General features: G+C 40.0%; 1 protein-coding gene across 1 annotated transcript in view; it reads left to right on the top strand.

The window, feature by feature from the left end:
* Positions 1 to 21,594, top strand: part of LOC101392123 (long-chain specific acyl-CoA dehydrogenase, mitochondrial) — a 53,254-nt gene that overhangs the window by 9,395 nt on the left and 22,265 nt on the right. The window contains exons 6-9 of the mRNA XM_087441932.1: positions 5,069 to 5,135; positions 9,925 to 10,089; positions 10,802 to 10,903; positions 11,888 to 12,001. Of these exons, the coding sequence (XP_087298058.1) occupies positions 5,069 to 5,135; positions 9,925 to 10,089; positions 10,802 to 10,903; positions 11,888 to 12,001 (448 nt within the window). The remainder of the gene's footprint in view (positions 1 to 5,068; positions 5,136 to 9,924; positions 10,090 to 10,801; positions 10,904 to 11,887; positions 12,002 to 21,594) is intronic.

The raw sequence follows: 21,594 nt of genomic DNA on the forward strand, positions 1-21,594 counted from the left end.
CAGGGTGCAGCAACAGAGACAGAAGGACTGAGTTTGAAGGAAATCTCGACAAGTGCTCTGTCTTGAGCACGAGGGGAAGTGTGTTTGAAAAGGCGATAGGACAGTAGTGAGGAGTTCGTAATGTCAAGGCCACAGAGATGAGAATCAAGAAAAGGTCATGGCAGGCCACTGGGGATCTTTTGATTGGGACTTCAGTGGAGAGGAGGGGCAGAAGTCACTTTGGAAGGCAGTGAGATGGGTATTGAGAATACAGACTGATCCTTTTCAGAGTTGGGTGCTGAAAGGCAGTGTAAAGAGGGGCAGGAGTTGGACAGGCAAGCACGGTAAGGGAAATGGTTCAGGTAAAGAGAGCCGCACCCTACAGGCCAGTTGGGAACAGGCAGTGCAGAGGAAGAACTTGAAGGTGTAGCCGAAGCAGTAATTGAAAATCCAAGACTTGTTTCTGCAAAGATCAGGCCCTAATGTTTTAAATTTTCTTTTTTGACACTGCAATTTATTTTTAAATGTCTTAATATTCTATAGTGTCACTTGGCAATATGCTTAATTTGTATTTATCTTTCCCAGATATAAATCTGTAATTACAAGCCAATACTGATACTTAATTTTGCCAAAATAAAAGGCCTTTGTTTACTTCTTTTGCCTAAAAATGTGACCTAAAAGAAGTAGGAATTTAATCTTCTTTCTTTGCTTTTAAGAGAATTCCCTAAGATAACTGGCTGACTGCCTGATATTCTGATTGCATCATGTCAGCTCTGTGATCAGCAGGTTCCAGTTCCAACCCACTGCATGTCAGCTCTCATCTAGAGGCCACAGAATAAATGAGATCTTGATTTATCCCCAGTTTACACATACTCAGAGGCTTCATTGATTTTTGTTTATTTAAATTCTCTGTCCACATCTGTGGTTAGGTACATGTAATTAAGAAGGAAGCCGAGAATGAGGATGGAGAAAAGAGGCAGATTTTTTGGAATCTGCCTCTTTTGGAAGGTTGGTGAGAGTAGGGGAAGGATTGCAGATGAGTCTGATATTTGGAGAGACAAGCCAAGGGGCCGAGAGAGTGGAGAAAGCTGCTCGGGAAGGAGAGGATTAGGGTGTTGAGGGATTATGGTGAGAAGTGGAGAGAAAGCATGTGGGAGGGAAGAATAAAGAAGATGGGACTTCAGAGGTGGCGTGGCCCCTCCTGTGCTCTTGCTGTGGTCTGGCCTTCGCAGAAAGAGGTTGAGCTCGCTGGAGCCAGGGCTTTGCTGGCCCTCCCTTGCCACACACACAGGAGACCCTGTTATGTACACTTATGCACGTTTGTATGATCCCAGAACATTTCATATGCTTTCATGCTGGTTTTCTTATTTGGCCATCCCAATAACCAGTAGGAAATAGAGAGGTATTGTGAGCCCTATGTAAGGAGAAAACAGAAAATGAGAAATGAAATATTTTAACCGAGCTCATAGAGCGGATTGATGTTCTGACACCAGCTGTATGATCGTGGGCCCAATCTCTGAGCCTCAATGTCTGTATCAGTGAGATCAAGAAAATGACACTTATGGGGCCGGCCCTGTGGTGTAGTGGTTAAGTTCGCACGCTCCACTTCGGCAGTCCAGGGTTCGTGGGTTTGGACCGACACACTGCTCATCAAGCCATGTTGTGGTGTCCCATATAAAGTAGAGGAAGATGATCACGGATGTTAGCTCAGGACAAGTCTTCCTCAGCAAAAAGAGGAGGATTGGCAGATGTTAGCCCGGGGCCGATCTTCCTCAAAAAAAAAGGAAAAGGACACTTACTTAATGGGATTATTGTAACGGTCTGAATTCTTGGCAATAATAAGTGATATATTTTATATATATATATATTTTTTAATTTTATTTATTTATTTTTTCCCCCAAAGCCCCAGTAGATAGTTGTATGTCATAGCTGCACATCTTTCTAGTTGCAGTACGTGGGACGTGGCCTCAGCATGGCCGGAGAAGTGGTGCGTCGGTGCGCGCCCGGGATCCGAACCCGGGCCGCCAGTAGCGGAGCGCACGCACTTAACCACTAAGCCACGGGGCCAGCCCATAAGTGATATATTTTAAAACCATTTTTAATATTTCATATTTACCATTCAAAAGTTTTTTTAGAAATCCACAAACTGAGCTATGTCATTACCTTTATTACCTTTGATATGTCCCTCTATAGAAGAATTATTTTAATAAACTATGTACAGATTTTAGTAACTGATACTTCATTCTGATTTGTGATGAAAATTATGATGTTAGACTACAACAGCATGCAGCTTTAAAATGTTTCCTATAAACATCCATCCTTTTGCTGAAAACCAGGCTACAAATTGATTTACAGATTTTTGTCATTTAACTTGTCTTTCACATAGGTGGCTTTGTTTCTAATGTCGGGTGTCCTCAAGACCGCCTCTCAGCGTCAGTGGTTTGTTAGGAGGAGTCCCAGGATTCAGTGTATAATCATCCTCACAGCTATAATTTATTACAGTAAAAGGGTACAAAACAAAATCAGTGAAAGGAGAAGCCTCATGAATTGAAATCCACAGAAAATCAGGAGCAGCCTCCAAGAATCCTTACCTGATGGAGCCACACAGGACTACTTAATTCCTTCAGAAGCAAGTTGTGACAACACATGTGAAATTTTGCCCACTGGGGTAGCTCCTTAGGGACTCAGTGCCCAGGGTTTTATTGGAGGCTGGTCACACAGGCGCCTTCTGCTTAGCGTGTACGATAAATTAAGATTGCCAGAAGGAAAGCAGGTGTTCAGCATAAACCATGTTGTTGGCACAAACAGTTTAGGCACAGTAAGCCATTCTTACCAGTTCTGGGAATGGGGAGAACTCTTCTGAAATCCAAGTTCTCAGACGCCAGCCAGGAGCCAACCTTGTAATCAGGCCTTTCCAAGAATAGCAGCCTGAAGCCTGCTATATTAACTCTTTTCTGCACACTTGGCTTTTTTTTTTTTTTTTTGAGGAAGATCGGCCCTGAGCTAACATCTGCCAATCCTCCTCTTTTTTGCTGAGGAAGACTGGCCCTGGGCTAACATCCATGCCCATCTTCCTCTACTTTATATGGGACGCCGCCACAGCATGGCTTGACAAGTGGTGCCTCGGTGTGCACCCGGGATCCGAACCAGCGAACCCCAGGCCGCTGCAGCAGAGCGCACGCACTTAACCGCTTGCGCCACCGGGCCGGCCCCTGCACACTTCGCATTTTTAATAATGTAATTTAACTAATGTTTATTGAGTGGCTGTTATGTGCAAAGCATGTGCTAGGTGAGGGGCATATAAACATGATCTTGATATACACTGTGTCCTTAAAAGGCTCGAGTCTGATCAGTGGGGTGGGTGGGAAAGAGGAGGTCTTTTTATTAGTAACTGAAATTCAGGGAAATGCTCTAGGAGAGTGCGTTAGTTTCCTGTGGCTTCTGTAACAAATTGTGACAAACTGGGTGGCTTAAAACAGCAGAAATTTATTCTTTCACAGTTCTAAAGGCAGAAGTCCAAAATCAGTATCAATGGGCCCAAATCAAGGGCCACACCCCTGCCAGAGGTCCTAGGGGAAAATCCATTCCTTGCCTTTCCCATCTCCTGGTGGCTGCCAGCGTCCCTTGCCGTGTGGTCTCATCACTCCAGTCTCTGCCTCTGTGGTCACCCTACTCCTGCTCTTCGGTCTGTGTAATCTCCCTCCTCCCTCTGCCTCTCTCTCAAAAGGACGTTTGTGATTGCATTTAGGACCCATCCAGATAATCCAGGATAATCTCCCTATCTCAAGATCTTTGAATTAATTACATCTGCAAGACCCTTCTTCCATATCAGGTCACACTGACCTGTTCCAGGGATTAGGACCTGCTCTCTTTTGAGGGTCATTATTCAGCCTGATACAGAAAGCCATAAACAAACTGCCATCGGATATATAATATAAAGACCATATATAAGAAGAAGAATCAGAAGAATTTCACAGTAATACCTGATGTGGCCTATTTATACATGATGCTAATCGTTATATGATATTTATGAAAATTGGAAGCTGCTTAAGTGGTCAACAATAGGAGATTGTTTAAAAAAATCATGATAAATCCATATGATGAAATTCTATGCTGCCAATAAAAATTATCTTATAGAAAAACAGATATTATTAAGAGATCAAAATCATATGTATGGTTCCAACTTTAAAAAAATACATATATATATGTGTATCTGTTTCCATTGAAAAATACTGGAAGGCTGTCTTTTTAAAATGTTCATTCCAGGAGGTAAAATTATTTTTTAAATCCTTTTTCTCCTTTTCTGAAATATTTTCTGTATTTTTCATATATATATATTTTTTTTTTGTGAGGAAGATTGGCCCTGAGCTAACATCTGCCAATCTTCCTCTTTTTGCTGAGGAAGACTGGCCCTGGGCTAACATCCATGCCCATCTTCCTCCACTTTATATGGGACGCTGCCACAGCATGGCTTCGACAAGCGCTGCCTCAGTGCGCGCCAGGGATCCGAACCGGCGAACCCCGGGCCGCAGTAGCGGAGTGCGTGCACTTAACCACTTGCGCCACCGGGCCAGCCCCTGTATTTTTCATATTTTAATTATGAATATGTTTTATATTTAGAAAAATAATCTATTCTACTTTTAGAGCAGGCTTGTTAGAAGAAGTAGCATTTGAGACATAGTCTTTTAAATCTGAGCTTTTGCTCCCTAGAGATAGGGGAAAGGACCAAGGTGAATAGAGGCAGGCAAGCATATGGTGGCAAATGACCTCAGGGATATAGTGGGCTGTGAAGTGTCATCTGAGTCCAATTTGGGGGTCTTGAATATGGGCCTTGTTATGCTCTATAAAATCTGGCTAATTTGTATAATCTTAATCATATATCCATTTGTGTATGTGGTTTAGAATATAAAACATCAGACATGATTTTTCAGTGTATTTGTGTGAACATTCCTAATATTAGTTAAAGATCAATTTTTAGAATGGTGTAACTGGTTTGAATTATTACATTACATACGTGCTTAGATAACAATATTTGCATAATTCAATTTTTACCAATTGATGAATTTTTTGTCCTTTTTTTCATTTACAGTGATTTGCAAGGAGTGAGAACAAATGCCAAAAAGGATGGAAGTGACTGGATTCTCAATGGAAGCAAGGTGTGTAAAGAGGGGCTTCCGTAGCCCTTCCCTCCAGTCATGCTGTGGGTAACAGTGTCTCAAAGACTATTCATTATTGATTCTCTCAGATCTAGGGATTCACAAAGGAATTGAATTTACTTGAGTTTACACAGAGACTGAGTTGTTTTGGAGACAGTAAGAATTTTGCAACATTTCTGTTACGTGAGATCTGTTCCTCTTCCGCGTTCCATTTTGCATGTTCCCTCACTGATACGGAAAATGTTGTTTTAGCTTCCACACAGCCCTTATCAAACCAGAAAAGGTAAGGTAAGGCTCACATTGTCCAAATATGGGACAAACAATAGTTAATGGTTATTAAACTTGACGTTGATGAGAAATTGGGAAAGAGACTTTCTCGTATCAAGAAGAGTTTCAAAAGATCTTAGGCGAGAAATATATCTTAGAATTTGAGAGCCCTTCAGTCCTTCTGAGAGTCATGTCAATTGGAAAGCCCCTCCAATTAAGGTTACAGACAGGCTTAGGAATAAATATATCTCTTAGAATCTCATATCACTGATGGCAGAGGGTTTTGTTTTGTTTTTTTGCCTAAAACTGTGTCTGGTATACACTCAGTAAATATTTGTTGTTGACTCAGTGTTAAGTGAGGAAAAGATGATAATTTTCTACACTAAGGTGGTCTTTCTGAAAATATATTTCAAGACCTGATAAAGGACTAATTTCTGTTTTCTTTTAAATTTTTAAAGAATTTCTAATTAGTTTTAGACTAATACCTTTGCACTTACAAAATCACAAGCTTGAATGCTGTGGCACTGTCAAATTGCTATACAGTTTTCTAAACACTTTCAATTTCTGTGCTTATGCTGTCAAGGACTAATAACAGTTGTGGACTGACATCAGTCTGGAAAACATTTTGAGCAGCCCGGTTCTAAAGACCATTCCATAATCTAGTTTCATAGTTATACAGAAAAAAGATATCTGGTATCAAATAAATTTGGAAAATGTGCACAACTTCTCCCTCTTTGATATGCTGATAATGCCTCGTGTACCTATAAAATTGGATACAGTATGATTTATGCCTTAGGAAATTCTCTTTTTATAGACTATGTTGAGTCACTGGTGTTTTTCAAATATACTTTAAGAAATATTTGTCTAAATTATTCACCCTAAGGATTATAATAAACAAGTGCTAACTGATATATAATCAGTTAACTCTGCACACAGAGGGCTTGTTTTGACAGAAGAGTAGGAAATTTGGTCAAAAGTGAAAGGGAACCATATTCTTCTATGACTCCAGCTTTCTCAGCAGGCCCGATCTGCTCAGTTACAGTTGTCAACTTAAAAGCAAATTCACCTGTTATTTCATCCTCAAAATGAGTTTATTTGGGAATAGCCAAAAGAATTGCAGTTCAGAATGTGCATGCTGTGGTGAACCATAGGCAAATCCAGCAAAGAAGGGAGCTACTTTTATAGAGAAAAGGAGTACTGAGGGGCTGTTGTAAACAAAAGTCCATTGGGGGAATGTAGCAGTTCAGGGTGGCAATGGCTTCTCATTGGCTGGGCTGTTGCTGGGAGGGGAGAGAAACCTTCCTTCAATAGTAAAGTAGTTTTACTTCCTCTTGAAGATGCAAGCACCTGTGTCTTCCTGTTTGCTGTAATTGATGATGTGTGATAGGGCATGAGAGCTCTTCCTACAGGTCTTCCCAAGTCCAATTTAGTTAAGACTTCTTTTATTAATTTCCACACAGTCTTCTATGGGAACCACCCAGGAAAGTACCACTGACTGTATTTCAAAAACTCTATTAGGAATGATGAAAAATTTAAAGGAATAAATAAGTAAATGTAGTACATCAATAAGATGACCCAATATGCACCCTTTAAAGCATTGACATAAACTTTTTAATGGTATAGGAAAATAATTATATTAAATGAAAAGATCATATTAACATTTAAGTGAAAAATGCATATAAAATGTAAAATATAGAATAACTTCAACTATATTAAAAAAAAAAGACCAGAAAGGAAATTCACAATGATATTTGTATGATGGACTCATGTAATATTGTTTTTTCCTTTTTCTTTATAACAATATGCTATCTATATAACAGCTACAATCAGCTACAATATATATATTGTATATATAACAGCTATAACAGCTACAATAATTATGTTATAGGTATTCAGTGCTAAAAAAAAAAAATGTTGGCCCTCAGTAGGGATAATCTCAGCCCTATAAAAGTTTTGACTGTTATAATTAACAAAGACATTGAGAAAGTCCTCTTAGAAAGAGAATTCCCTTATAAATACTCACATTAGGTCAGGCTATTGTGGAAATGGTTCAGAATCTATTAACCTTCTGTAATCATGTCCAAGAAGAACTGTTGGGAGAACTCCATTCAGCTTTACCAAATGGAGATCAGAGTGTTAAAGTGAACAGGTTTTGTCCTATAGACTGCTCCTCCCTTCCTTTCCATTCCATCGTTTATTATCTATAGTTAATATGTGTCCAAGACCATGGATTTAGAGCATATAGGTACTAATTTCTGGATGCTGTGTGAGTGAAAACAAACAAAAAAGCACCATTTCTGGAATTCAACTGTGACAGCTACACAAATAGTCATTATTATCTTAGAAAGGTAGGAAATTGGGAGACCTGGAGGGTTTTTGAGCAAGGGGTGGTGTAATGGAGCAACACTGTAGAAAAATATTTTTACCATGATGTATAGAATTTTTTTGAGGGATATATTTTTCTCATTTATTCAACAAAAATCCCTGAGGCCTCCTATATGTCAAACACTATTCTAAGCACTGAGGATAGATGTGTGACTAGGAAATGGTCCCTGCCTTCAAGGAGCTCCTAGTACAGAAAGATGTTGAGGATCTTTTATTATTGCATCACTTATAACCATGCGACCACCACTGCCTTCATTTGCTGTCATATAGACAACACTAACATCATTGGCCCATTTCCCATTATTTGTAAGTATCAGCACTGTGGATTTTAGAGCATAAATCTTCTTATAAAGGGCAGGGATGTTAGGTGATGAGCGTAACCAACACCATTTTATTTATTTATTTTTTTTAATTTTTATTTTTATTTTATTTTTTCCCCCGAAGCCCCAGTAGATAGTTGTATGTCATAGTTGCACTTCCTTCTAGTTGCTGTATGTGGGACGTGGCCTCAGCATGGCTGGAGAAGTGGTGTGTCGGTGCGTGCCCGGGATCCGAACCCCAGCCGCCAGCAGCAGAGTGCGCACACTTAACCGCTAAGCCACGGGGCCAGCCCACCAACACCATTTTATACCTCTACTATTTCAAAGGGATAGAGACGAAAATAGATCATTTGAATACAGTTTGATAAGTACTAAGATGATGGTAAATTCAGGTGCTATGGGAGCACTTAACCCAGCCTGGGGAATTTGGGAAGACTCTTTGGAAGAGGTGATGTCTGAACTTAGTCCAGGATGAGTAGGATTCATTCTAGCAGAGTTGGGAAAGGGCCTCCCAAGTAAAGGAAACAAGATTTCTGAAGACCCAAGATTTCCGAAGACCCATAGGTAGGGAAGACCTTGGAATATGGGGGACAGCAAGTAATTCAGTTAAGCTGACCTGAGGAAAGGGAATGAGGGAAAAGTTGGGCAAGAGATAGCAGGACTAGTAAGCTAGTGCCAGTTTGTGATGAGTTTTATATGCCCTGCTAAGTTTTACAATTTATCCCAAAGCCTATGAGGAGCTAGTCAAAGATTTTAAAATGTGAAAGTGGTGTGATCAGATTGCATTTTAGAAAGATCTTTCTGACATCATGGTGGATAATAGAGCTACAGAGAGATCCCTTGTAGGAACTTAAGCAAGAAATGATGAGGGCCCTAAATAAGATACAGCAATGGAAGTGAAAGGAAGTGAGTAGACTGAAAAAGTGTTGAAATGGATTAGAGAGAACTAGATGTCAAATTGAATATGAAGCAGGATGATAACATGATTTATTGGTGCCATTCATTGAGATAGGGAAAATAGGTTGATATTCAGGATTAGATAGGAGTAGAGGTGGGAAGAAATATGTTCTGCCCATGAGTATCAGGTGGAACTCGCCAGAAGCAGGTCGGTATACAGGCCTGGAACCTAGCAAGAAATTTGACTTAAAGATTTGGAGTCATTGGCGTATAGATGGCAACTAAAGCCATGGAAGTGGTTGAGACAACCCAGGAAAGAGTCAGAACGAGAAGATAATTATTAATATTTGGTCCGAGTATATTTGTTTTCTGGATAAATATCACGTGACAATCTAATATCTCTAATTTGTTCTTTTATCCCTCCTGTATCGGTATCTTCCTTATTTAGGCTATTTGGAAAGTAGTAGGCCACCCATCATGAAAATCAAAACTATGCCTTTTCAAAAACTGTTAAGTCTGAAAGTAGAAAGACTTTAATAGTGTAGTGCTATTAGAGCAGATTCCTTTTTCTCATCTACAGCTTCTTTCTAAAATAGTTTATCATTTTTATAGTTTTATCATTTTATACAGTTTATATCATTTGTTTTAATTTGAAAAGAACATAATCTCTGTTATTATTATTGTTTACAGTATGAATAGTGAAAAGAAAACATAGGCTTCCTTTTTGAAGCATTGGGTATTTCCCCCTGCTCTGTAATAAGCTCATGTGTGGATATGAACACTGCAAATACTTGGACAGAGGACAGAGAGTGTACGAAGCATGTCTTGTCGGGTTTTTTCTTGAATACAGTCCCCTAGCCGTGACCTGCACATGGACCTGAGTTGTTGTAGAGCGTTACAGGATACTTGGGGTTTTTCAGGTATTCATCACTAATGGGTGGCTAAGTGACATTGTGATCGTAGTGGCAGTCACAAATCGTGAAGCTTGCTCTCCTGCCCATGGCATTAGCCTTTTTCTGGTGGAAAATGGAATGAAAGGATTTATCAAGGGACGAAAGCTACATAAAATGGGACTAAAAGCCCAGGTAAGTCATAAATCATATTCAGGTAATGAGGTAATAATTTATAAATAATATAAACTCAGGTAATAATTTATAATATAAATTATTATTTATAGATAATTGAGTTTTCATGATTATGCCTTATATATAGAACTACATATAGTAGTGTCATACTTTCCTATGCTGAATTCCTAAAATGTGTTTTTCAGAAATGATAATGGAGATTTAATCCAGCATTTATGCAACTGTGTCTCTGGTGGTCAGCAAGGGAAGTGAATTTTGAATATCTACTTTAGAAATGGCAAAATTAACTGCATGATGATAGGCCTTCTATTTATGAAATTGATTAAAGAAAATTATGAAATAAAAACAAAATATTTTTTCTATTATTTGGTAATTATTATTTTTTTATTACCAAAAGGAAAAACATGTTTTACTTAATATGCATTAGAAATTCTTAGTCCTCAGTACCTACAGAACTGGACAATATTGGAACTAGAATGGCAGTGTATTGCAGTGGGAAAGCCACAAGTTTTGGAATCAGATGGCCCTAGGTTTGAATCCCTAGTTTACCACTTCCTAATTGTGTTCATTAACCACTCCGACTTGGCTCCCAGTTTGTTTGGTTTTTGTTTTTATTTTGTTTTTTTTTTTCCTTAAATGGAAATAATTACCTCCTTGGGTTACTGGGAGATTTAAATGAGGTAATTCTGTACTTAATCATATGATCTCTTAGGATACTGCAGAATTATTCTTTGAAGATGTACGGTTGCCAGCTAGTGCTCTACTTGGAGAAGAGAATAAAGGCTTCTATTACCTCATGCAGGAGCTTCCACAGGTCAGAAGTATTAAAGATTTTATCTTTTGATTAGATAATGGACTTGCAATAGAATAATACAGAACTATATAAATCCATGCATACAAAACGTGTGATATAGCCAGTCATTTGAGTATAACTTAAGGTCTTAAAAATAATATGAGTTTTGTAGGCTAGATAAGTAAATAACTGAACTCAGGGATATCCAATCAAAGCTTATAAGTGAGTAGGGAAAATAGATATTTCAGTTCTGTGATTCTTTCTTGGAATGATTTAGCTTCTTAACTATAAGTCAAGGATTCATAGCTCTTTGTAAGGAAATATCAGCCAAAACATTTGGCAGGTTTTTTTTCAACTATGCTTCGGGATCAAAGGGGAAAGCTGTTAAGTTCAGACTGAAAAATTTTGGCCATATAGGGTTAGCCCTCACATCTGTGTCTTTGGTGTGGTTGCTGAGTGATCACTGAGCCTTACGTGCCCACATAAGGGGGTGCACCTGCCCAGTGACTCCACAGCACAGGCTAAACAGGAAACTGGGGACAAGGGCTAGGAACGCTGGCATGGACATAGAATATGAAGATCACCAGCAAGATGGAATTAAACTCACTATGGATACTTTTGCACTAACAGGCAGAATTTAACCTGTGTAGTTTAAGATGTTGATTTCCAGAGATATATTAGGAAATGTGATGTGCAGAGATCAATAACTTCAGAATTTCTTTTTTCCTGGATGTGTAAAGAGAAGAAAGAAAGAAAGAAATTACACATATATCTATAAATAGTAAAAACACTCATTCATAAAAAACGATTTGCTTTAGAGAGTTATTACAGATATGTTAAAATATTCTTATAGACCTCAATGAAAGCCTTTTCTTATAAAGAGTTAAGAAATAAATTAATCTGTGGTTTTATAAAGATGATTTGTATAATTTATTATTATTGAAATCAAGTGAAAATCACTATCATAATTAGAATAATATTCAAGACCTAATTTTTGGGTTATAGGAAAGGCTATTGATTGCTGAGTTGGGAATTTCAGCCAGTGAATTCATGTTTGAAGAAACGAGGAACTATGTTAAACAAAGAAAAGCTTTTGGGAAAACAGTTGCACATATACAGGTAAGCTTGTCGTCATGGTTTGGTATTAGATGCTATCAGTTTACTCATCTGAAATGGGTCTAGGCTAAACATAAATATGGAGTAATTTTCATATAGGTGGTGTCAGAATCCATGGGAGTGGATGAGGTCACTGAGGGAGAGACGGTAGAGAGTAAGACAAGAAGAGGTCCTAGGATAGAGTTCTGAGGAAAGTTACAAGATTTAAAGGTGGAATAGGAAAGGAAGAGCTTACAAAGACAACTGAGAATGGACAGCCAGAACAGAGAAAGCAAATCAGGTAAGTGTTGTCACAGAAGCCAAGAGAAAGAGGATTTCAAGTAGGAGGCAGTCAGGCCAAGTGCTGCTTAGAAGCAAGATAAGATGAAGGTCAAAGAGTGCTTATTGGACATAATGATATGTAGTTTATTTCATAAGAACCCTTGATGGACTGGTGTGGCTGTGGTGCCAGGCCAGAGTGAGTAGAGGAAATGGAAATGAGCAAGTAAAGATACTGATGACAGGCAACTCTTTCCTCAGTTTGGCTCTGAATGGTACTTGAGAGAAAGGATGGTAACTGGGGGGCAAGGAGAGGACGGGGGAGGCCAGGGGGGGAAATATTTGGGGGTCAAGTGAGATATTTGGAGATGGTTAATTTTTTGTTATTATTATTAGGATGAGAATGCTGGAGCATATTTTAGTACCTAGAGAAAGGATTTAGTAAAGAGGGAAAGATTGTAGATATGGAGAGGGTGATTAACTGTGTATGATCTTTGGGTACGTGTGAGGGTGTGGGTGCCCAAGCACCTGGAAAGATAGACCTTGCCACCCCGACAGGAGAGGTCCTTCCTCCTTTGTAGCAGGAAGAAAAGAGGAAAGGATGGGCATGGGGTCAGCTCTGTTGATAGAAAATTGCAAGCTCTCTTCTGAAGACTTCCATTTCCTTAAATAACAATAGGGAAAGTCGGTTCTTGAAAGAAATATAAGTGAAGAGGGCATGTAGTTGTCTGAGAGAGAGGAAGGTTTGAAATACCCTTTCAGAGTGAGAGACTAACTAACCAGAGAAACACAAAAGCCTGCTGCAGCATTGAGGGCTCAGATGAGGTTATTGACCATGAATTTACAGTGGTACCTTCTGCTTTTTTGTGTACCAGTCTTACTAGAAGGGTTTAGCTGCCCAGGTTCAAGCACAGAGAAGGTGGATGATTGTGTTTAATTAAGGTTGGGTTTTACCACGAAGTTTAAGGTATTTGCAGAAGAACTCAATATGTAGTGGCCATAATCACTAACTATGCCAATCAATTTTAGACCCTCTAGTTTATTCTTAAATGAAGGAACAGTTTATAAACAATGCAGTCCTCAAATTGGTGAAACATTTTACCAACAAAAAACCTGGAGTTGGAAATCTACTTGAAAAGTGTTAAGGGTTCTAGGTACTTTCGCCATAAGCAGCTTTACTGTAGACATCTTTGCTGCAAGCATTGTCACTGCAAACATTTTTGCTGCGTAGTTAATTGGCTGTAAGACAATTTTGCTGTAAAAGGTAAAATGATGAAAAATAGAAGAAGGACATTAAAAAGGAAATAATGAAAAAGGAATAACAAAATTAAGACAACTTTACTGTGAAATATAAAATATATGAATACACTTAAAATGTGTGTAGATTCATGGCAATACCACACAAATAACTGATTTTATTTTGTGGGTTGTACCTAAGCATTTGTCTTTAAAGTCTTCATTCATAGTATCATACTTTTTTTTTTTTTTTTTTGCTTGTTGATTTGGCGTCCATTGCACTTTTTCTTTTTTGCTTTAATTTCTTCCTTCATAAGAGAGTTATCAGTTTACAAATACTAGGATGTATATTTGTAACTGAGCTCTGTATTGTGTTGTGAAAGCCTTCTACACTGTTCTTGGCATATTGTCACGTGTCCATTGATAGACATTCCAAAGTTCTATGGGAGATGTGAAGCTAAGATTTGTATAATGTTGACCTTAAACAAAGAGATAGCCGGTTGTTTCTCCAGCACAAATGGGTTTATTTGGGATCAGCAAAGAATTGCAATTCAGGGACTGCAACCATAGTGAGCCACGTGCAAGTCTCCCAGCAGCAAGGGAGGAGAAACTATAGAGGGAAGAGGAAGTTGGGAGGGCTGTTGTAAATGAAGAGTCCATTGGAGGAAGGGAGAGTTCAATGTGTAGCGGCTGCTGTTTATTAATTTGACATTCTCCCCTTTTGATCAAGATCTTTCTCTGAAAGCATCGCTGATCAAGAGTCAGCTTTTTCTGGTTTCAGCAGCTTTTTGTCCCTCGATGCCAGGAACGACTTTTCCTCGGTATCGTATCGCAGGGAAAGTGCACAGATTAGAAACCTATTGAGGCCGCACTTGAGTAATGAGAGGTAGAAGGGAGAACTCTCAGGCTTTTTTCTAAAGTCCGTGTGTTATCAAGATCATAGGCATCGGAGATCATCTAAAGCATTAAGTCATCATCAAAGATTTGGCAGACAAACTTCCAACAGACCTGGTCTAGATATCTTGGGAAAACTGTCTCATCAGATGTTGTCTGCTTCAATCCAGGAAATCTTTACTTTCAGGTCACCAGATGATGTGCAGGTCCAGTCAGGGTTTGGTGCTTTCTTTAGGTGTGTCACATGAATCCAAGAGTCTATTCCCTGGAGTTTTGTGGCACTAGGGTTAGTTACCAGTACCTGATAGGGGCCTTTCCAGGTTGAAGAGAGTCCTTCTGGTGGTGTCTTTTCCAATAGATGAAATCTCCAGGTTGTAAGGGTGATGCTTAAGGTCTTTGTCTCCCTGGAGAACACTACAAAAAGATTGCTCTACCAAAACATGGTTATTTTTAATAGAAGCAATTAGGCCTTTGCAATATTGGAGTATATCTCCTTTAACAGCTGTGGGTCAAAAGAGGCAGGAACTAAGTGCATTGGGTGTCTTGTGACTATTTCAAAGGGTGAGAGTTTATGAGTTGTAAAGGGAGTGGATCTGAAATTTAGATGGACCAACAGCAATGCTTTTGGCAGAGGTGTCTGGAGGTGTCTGGAGGGTCTCTACAAATTTCACCAATTGTCTTTTTTTTTTGGTGAGGAAGATCAGCCCTGAGCTAACATCCATGCCAATCTTCCTCTTTTTGCTGAGGAAGACTGGCCCTGGGCAAACATCTGTGCCCATTTTCCTTCACTTTGTATGGGACGCCCTCACAGCATGGCCTGATAAGTGGTGTATCGGTGTGTGCCTGGGATCCGAACCTGGGCCGCCAGCAGTGGAGCGTGCGCACCTAACTGCTATGCCACGGGGCCGGCCCCCAGTTGAGTTTTAATAATGCCATTAGTGCAATCAGCTAAACCAGAAGATTGAGGGTGGTAAGCACAGTGAAAGTGTTGTAAAACCGACCAAACAGTGCAGACATGTCAAAGTACCTGACCAGTCGAATGGGTTCCTCGGTCACTATGAAGCTTGAGAGGAGTTCCCCAGGTAGTGATAATCTTTTCCAAAAGGACTTTAGCCACAGAAGAGGCAGTAGCCTGTCGGCAAGGAAAGGCTTCAGTCCAGGGAGAAAACATACAGACCATGACTAAAACATATTTATATCCATGAGATGGGGGAAGTTGTATGAAATCCATTTGCCAAAGCTTGAATGGTCCATTAGGCAGTTAAAAATGTCCAAGAGCAGTACAAACAGGCTCCTCTGGATTGTATTTGGGACAAGTGGGACAAACAAAATAGGCACTTTTGCAGCTTTGTTAACATTTCCCCACCCATATTGATTCATCAGTATTGAATCATTTTGTCAGTAGACCAATGGTTTAATGCATGTACAGTGGTTAGGAGTGAGAATTATAGAGTCTCTGGTAGGACCAGGTTGTTATTTGGTCCGAGCCAGACCTCTTTTTACCAAACCAGCAATTGTTGAATTTCTGATCTTGTTTTCCCTTTTCTGATGCCAATTGTTTGGCTTATCTAGCTAGTTTTTCTAACTTATAATTTGGGGAAATATCCCTTTGGATGATAACAGAAGCTTGGCTGCTGTTGGTTCCTTTAAATGGCTGCATTTCTTGCAGAAATGTCAGCAAGGTGATTTCCTTTAGCTTCCAGAGAGTAAAGTTTAGAATGCCCCGAGATCTTAATAACAGCTAAAGCAGCAGGTAAAAGTATAGCATCTAATAATTCCAGAACACAGGGGCCATTTTTAATTTTATTTCCGCTGGAAGTGAGGAAGCTATGTTGCTTCCACAACATTCCAAAATCATGAGCTACTTACTCCAAAAGCATATCTACTATCAGTGTAAATATTGACAGTTTTGCCCCTGGCTGAAGTACAAGCCCATGTAAGAGCTTATAATTCAGCCTTTTGGGCCAAAGTAGCCATAGGTAAAGGTGCTGCCTCAGCAATATCAAAAGGAGTGGCTAATAGCATACCCAGCACAGTATTTGCCATCGTCACCCTTTAAATAAGAACCATCAGTAAACCACGAGAAGTTGCCATTACCCACGGGAGTTTTCTGCAGCTCATCACAAGGAGTCAGTGTTAAGCAGTCGTGAAGGACTTTGTCAGGAATAGAGAAGAGAAGAGTAGCAGGGTTAAGGTTATTACAATGTAAAAGAGTTGAGGAGCAGTTAACCAAAGGATTTCATAGGAGATGGGGTGGCTGGCTGAAATATGTGAGGAGAACTCAGGAGGGCTTCTACTGCATGAGATACAAAGATGGTTAAAGGGGATCCCACAATGATTTTCTTGGTGGCCTTCACCAAAAGTGGTGTAGCAGTAATGGCTCTAAGGCAAGAGGGGGTATCCTCATGCCAGAAGGTCCAGTTGCTGGCTATAATGCCCTATGGGTTGATGGTGGTCCCTGTGTTTTGGGATAAGTACCCCAAGGGCATTCCCTTCCTTTTCATATACCAAGAGGCAAAAGGGTGGCTGGCCTTGTGGTGCAGTGGTTAAGTGTGCATGCTCCGCTTCGGCGGACTGGGGTTCGCAGATTTGGATCCCAGGCACACACCGACGCACCGCTTGTCAAGCCATGCTGTGGCGGTGTCTCATATAAACTAGAGGAAGATAGGGACGGATGTTAGCCCAGGGCCAGTCTTCCATGGCAAAAAAAAAAAAAAAAAAAAAAACACTAAAAGAGGAAAAAGGGAGTCTGATAATTGGGATGCCTGAGGGCAGATGGGTTCATCACACTCTCCTTTAAAGCCTTAAAGGCTGTGTCGTCTGATTCTTCCCATAAAATTGGGTCTGAGTTGTTGTTCTTTAGTAAAACATACAGACATTGGCTGTAAGAGAGAAAATTGGAATCCAATTTTAGCAATAACCAACTAGCTCAAGAAAACCTTGTAATTGGCTCTTAGTTTTAGGTTTTGGGAAGCTCAGGACACCATGAAGCCTATCTGGATCTAGTGTAGCCCTTGTTCTGCTGTCAGATGCCCTAAATGTCGAACCTGGGTTTGGGTAAACTGCAGTTTCTCCTTGGTGACCTTATGTCTCTTTAAGTCTAAAAGCTTTAGCAAGTGGATGCTGTCTTCTTGTGAGGCGACTTGGGAGGGAGAGCAAAGAAGCAAATCATTCACATATTGCAAAACGGTAGAACCCCTAGGAAACTATATCATCCAGATCAGCCTTCAGGATTTGTGGAAAGTAAGGGCTTGTGGTAAAAATGTGAGGCATTACTGTCCAGATGAATTATTTTCCTTCCCAAGTGAAGGCAAAAAGGTACTGACTACCTTCATCAACTGGAATACTAAAGAATGCACTGCATAAGTCAATTACCATAAAGAATTTGCTTCTAGTGGGAATGGATGTTAGTAGCATATGCAGGTTAGAAACAACAGGGTGTCGAGGGATAACGATGTTGTTTATTGCTCAGAGGTCCTGGATGAATCTCCATCCTCTCCAAACTGCCATTGGGTTTTCTCACAGAAAAAATAAGAGTATTACAGGGAGTAGTATAAGAGATAAGGAGGCCTTGAGCCTTGTAATCTATTATAGGCTTTGTACCTTGAAAGGCTTCTTTACTAATAGGGTATTAATTAATTCTGGGGAGAGGTTTTGAGGGATCTATTTGAATCTTGATGGAAGGTGCACTATGAATTTTACCAATATCAATTGGAGATTTTTCCCATAACGAGGGTGGTACCTGATTCAACAGGAAAAAATGATTAGTGTTTCCAGAATTAGCTCTAGTACTGTCAGAGATGGAGAAAATAAAAGATGTCAAAGGGTCATTTAATTTACCTGGTTGGCTGTTTAGATGACTACTTTCAAATTCTAAAGTTATTTCCTCCTTTCAGGAGAAAGAAATCCCTATATGATACTATTAACCTTAAACAAATAGCCAGTTATTTCTCCAGCAAAAATGGGTTTATTTGGGATCAGCAAAGAATTGCAATTCGGGATGTGCATGCTATGGCAAACCATAGGCAAATCTGGAGAGAAAAAGAAAGGGGCTTGCTTTTATAGAGCAAAAGGGGAGTAGGGAGGGGCTAGACCAACTTAGAACTTTGGTTTTGTTCTAAACTTTGGCTGGAACTTTGGTTTTTGTTCTAAACCAAAGTCCACTGGAGGAGAGTAATGGTTTAGGGTGGCAATGGCTTCTCAGTGGCTGGGCTGTTGCCAGGAGGAGAGAGAAATCTTCCTTCAGTGGTAAAGTAGTTGTACTTCCTGCCAGAGATGCAAGCCATCTGTCTCTTCCTTTTAGAGTAATTGACGATGTATGATAGGGCATGAGAATTTCCCCTACAGGCTTTCCCAACTCCAATTTAATTGAGGTTTCTTTTATTAATTTCCACATTTTCTCCTTTTGATCAAGATCTTTCTTTAAAAGCATCACTGATCAACAGTCAGGTTCTGCTGTCTTGTTCCTCAGTGCCAGGAAGGACCTTGCTTGGTTATTGTGTTCCATGTTGGAGGGAAAGTACATAGTGGTTGGAAACCATTTAGGCCACATTTGAATAACAAGGAAGGTTAGGAGTAAGAACTCTTAGGAGTTTCTTCAAGTCTATAGTAGTCCAAGGTCATAAGCATCAGAAATCATTTCAAATTGTTGAACTAACATCACCTTATTAGAGACATCATCTTTACAAAGGATCAACAGACAATATGTACAGAATTTTACAAGTATGTGGAGTAAAATTAAAAGCAATATTATAAGCCCAGTTTGCAGGGTCATTCTAAATTAGGAGCGCAGACCTGAAGGTAACCAGCTGACCAAATCAAAAGACAGTGGATTATTAGGTGAAGCTTGTTGTGGCCAATGTGCTTGCTCTCTATATGTAATTGGGTTTCTACTTCCCCAGAGGCCTTTATCCATGTGCGACAGGAGGTGTTTTCCACTGCATGGACACCTCCTTACTCAGCAAGTAGATAATCAGGGGCTATACAGTTATTCAAAACTACCTTGACCAGTGAGTTAAGTGAATTTTGTTGAGCTGAAATTGCTTTGGCTGTGGAGTCGGCCAACTCTTCTAATGTCAGGGGGAGATTCCTGATCATTTGTTCGTTGGCGCTCACTCCAATCCGCGGGAAGAAAGCTTTTCCCACGGAGGCAAACCTGGGATCACGCACACCTCCTGGCAGTTCTTGTTTAAAGTGGTTATAGAGATTTAATGGGACAGACCAGTGAGAGGTCTCTATTGGTTATGTAGAGAGAGTAGGACAGGGAATACAGCAAAGGCACCCTGTCCTTGTATTCTCCAGTTGTCAGCGCAATGAGTTGCCCAAGCAAAAAGGCCATTACCAAAACTTCCACATGAGAAAGTATAACCAGGGGGTGTACATAAGGCTCCCACATAAGTGGGATTATCTATGGACTCATTCATTGGCATAGAAGCAGTAACATATTCTAACCAAGGCTCAGACATTATGTTGTTACATCCTGAGAGATTGCCTAAATATATGGATATGTCAAGAAATTTATAGATGGCCCAAGTCTCATTAGTGGCCCCACTGAGTTTTTCATATAAATATTCAAAATATCTTCTCTTCCCCTCCCAAGGCTGGGTTAAATTGAAACAAGGTGCAGGTTTAGGCAGGCTTAGCACCCTGACTATAAAAAAGGCCTGTGGAACAATTTAAACAGACAATGGCATTTAGATCCAGTGAAATTCCTAAGGGGTCATTACTGTCTTGGCCAGACTGAGGTTTCTGATGGCAAATCCAGCAATCAGCGAGGTTTCCCCTTTTGGCAGAGAATTGGGAAACGTGGACAAGAGCATTGTTCTTCCAAGAAAGAGGGATAAAATAAAGTAAGAAGTAACAGTGAGAAAAGGGCATACAGGCCTGGTCCAGACATCCTGGGAAAGCTATCTGCTTCAGATGCCAGCTGCTTCTCTTCCTAATCAGTTTGATTTGGAGGTGTCTGGTGTTTGTTCAGGACCAGATGTCAGGTGGAGCCTTCTTTAGCTACGAGGTGTGTACCCAAGGCTGGAGTCCCTGAAGTTTGGCTGCCCTCCAGGTAACGAGGAGGACTTGGTATAGTCCCTTCCGAGGATATTTCAAGGGTAGTAAAATATTGGGAATGTTAGTTTGGAATGTTGTAGCCAGACATTTAAGGAAACTAGAAGAATTTAGGATCTAGTCCAGCTTACAGGTACACAACAAAACCTTAAAGACAATTAATGAGACTAGGAAGGGGCTGTGCTAAAAAAAGTCCATTGGAGGAACGTAACAATTTAGAGTGGCGATGGCTTCTCATTGGCTGAGGTGCTGCCCTTCTTATTGGCTGGGCTGCTGCCAGGAGGGGAGATAAAACTTCTTCAGTAGTAAAATAGTTGCACTTCTTGCCAGAGGTGCAAGCATAGTCTTTTCCTGTTTGGAGTAATTGACAGTGTATAATAGGGCATGAGAGCTCCTCCTACAGGTCTTCCCAACTCCATTTTAGTTGAGGTTTCTTTCATTAATTTCCACATTTCCCCCTTTTTGAACAGGATGGGTGATTTATCAAGAATCTTCAACAAACAGAAACAGAAAGCAAGTTTTCTCCTTGGAGTTTTGAAGTATATTTGTCTATTACCAAAGTTGAGGGTAATTGCTATTTAAAAATTCCCTTCTAGTTGTTTATTTGCTTCAGTTAACTTAGAAATAGTAATTGGGGGTTTAGCATTTGAATCCTCAGAGGGTCCAATTTTAAAGGGGCAGGTTTTCATAGAGGGGAAAAGAGGAAAGTCATACCGGGGGTGGACCTGAGCACAAGATGGCTGCAGGGGTGGAGTGTGAGACAAGATGGCAGCTAGGGGTGAAGCCTGAGACAGAGGAGTCTGGAAAGACAAACAAGATGGTGCCTGAGACAACAGAGGAGGAGGAGGGGAACATGAGGCTGCAGAAGCCACTTTGTTCTTCAGTTTTTTAGTTATTTCAGTTAGTTTAGACACAGTATCTTGTAGTGAGGCATTTTAGAGTTTTGTGTGTGTTTAGAAGCCTCCAGGTACCAGTTAAAATAAATATACCACTCATTTTGCTTAATTTTAGAGCCATAGTCTTCCAGTTTGGTTTTAAGAGAAATGAGTTTGAGGAGATGAAAAATTCTGCATAATGGCCATTGTAGTTCTAGAATACTTTTGGTCAGTTTGGCGCACTTAGTTAAAAAAAAGCACATGCAGGGGGCC

Source organism: Ceratotherium simum, chromosome 17 (assembly GCF_057802395.1).
Source record: "Ceratotherium simum simum isolate JZ-2026a chromosome 17, ASM5780239v1, whole genome shotgun sequence".
Classification (NCBI taxonomy): domain Eukaryota; kingdom Metazoa; phylum Chordata; class Mammalia; order Perissodactyla; family Rhinocerotidae; genus Ceratotherium; species Ceratotherium simum.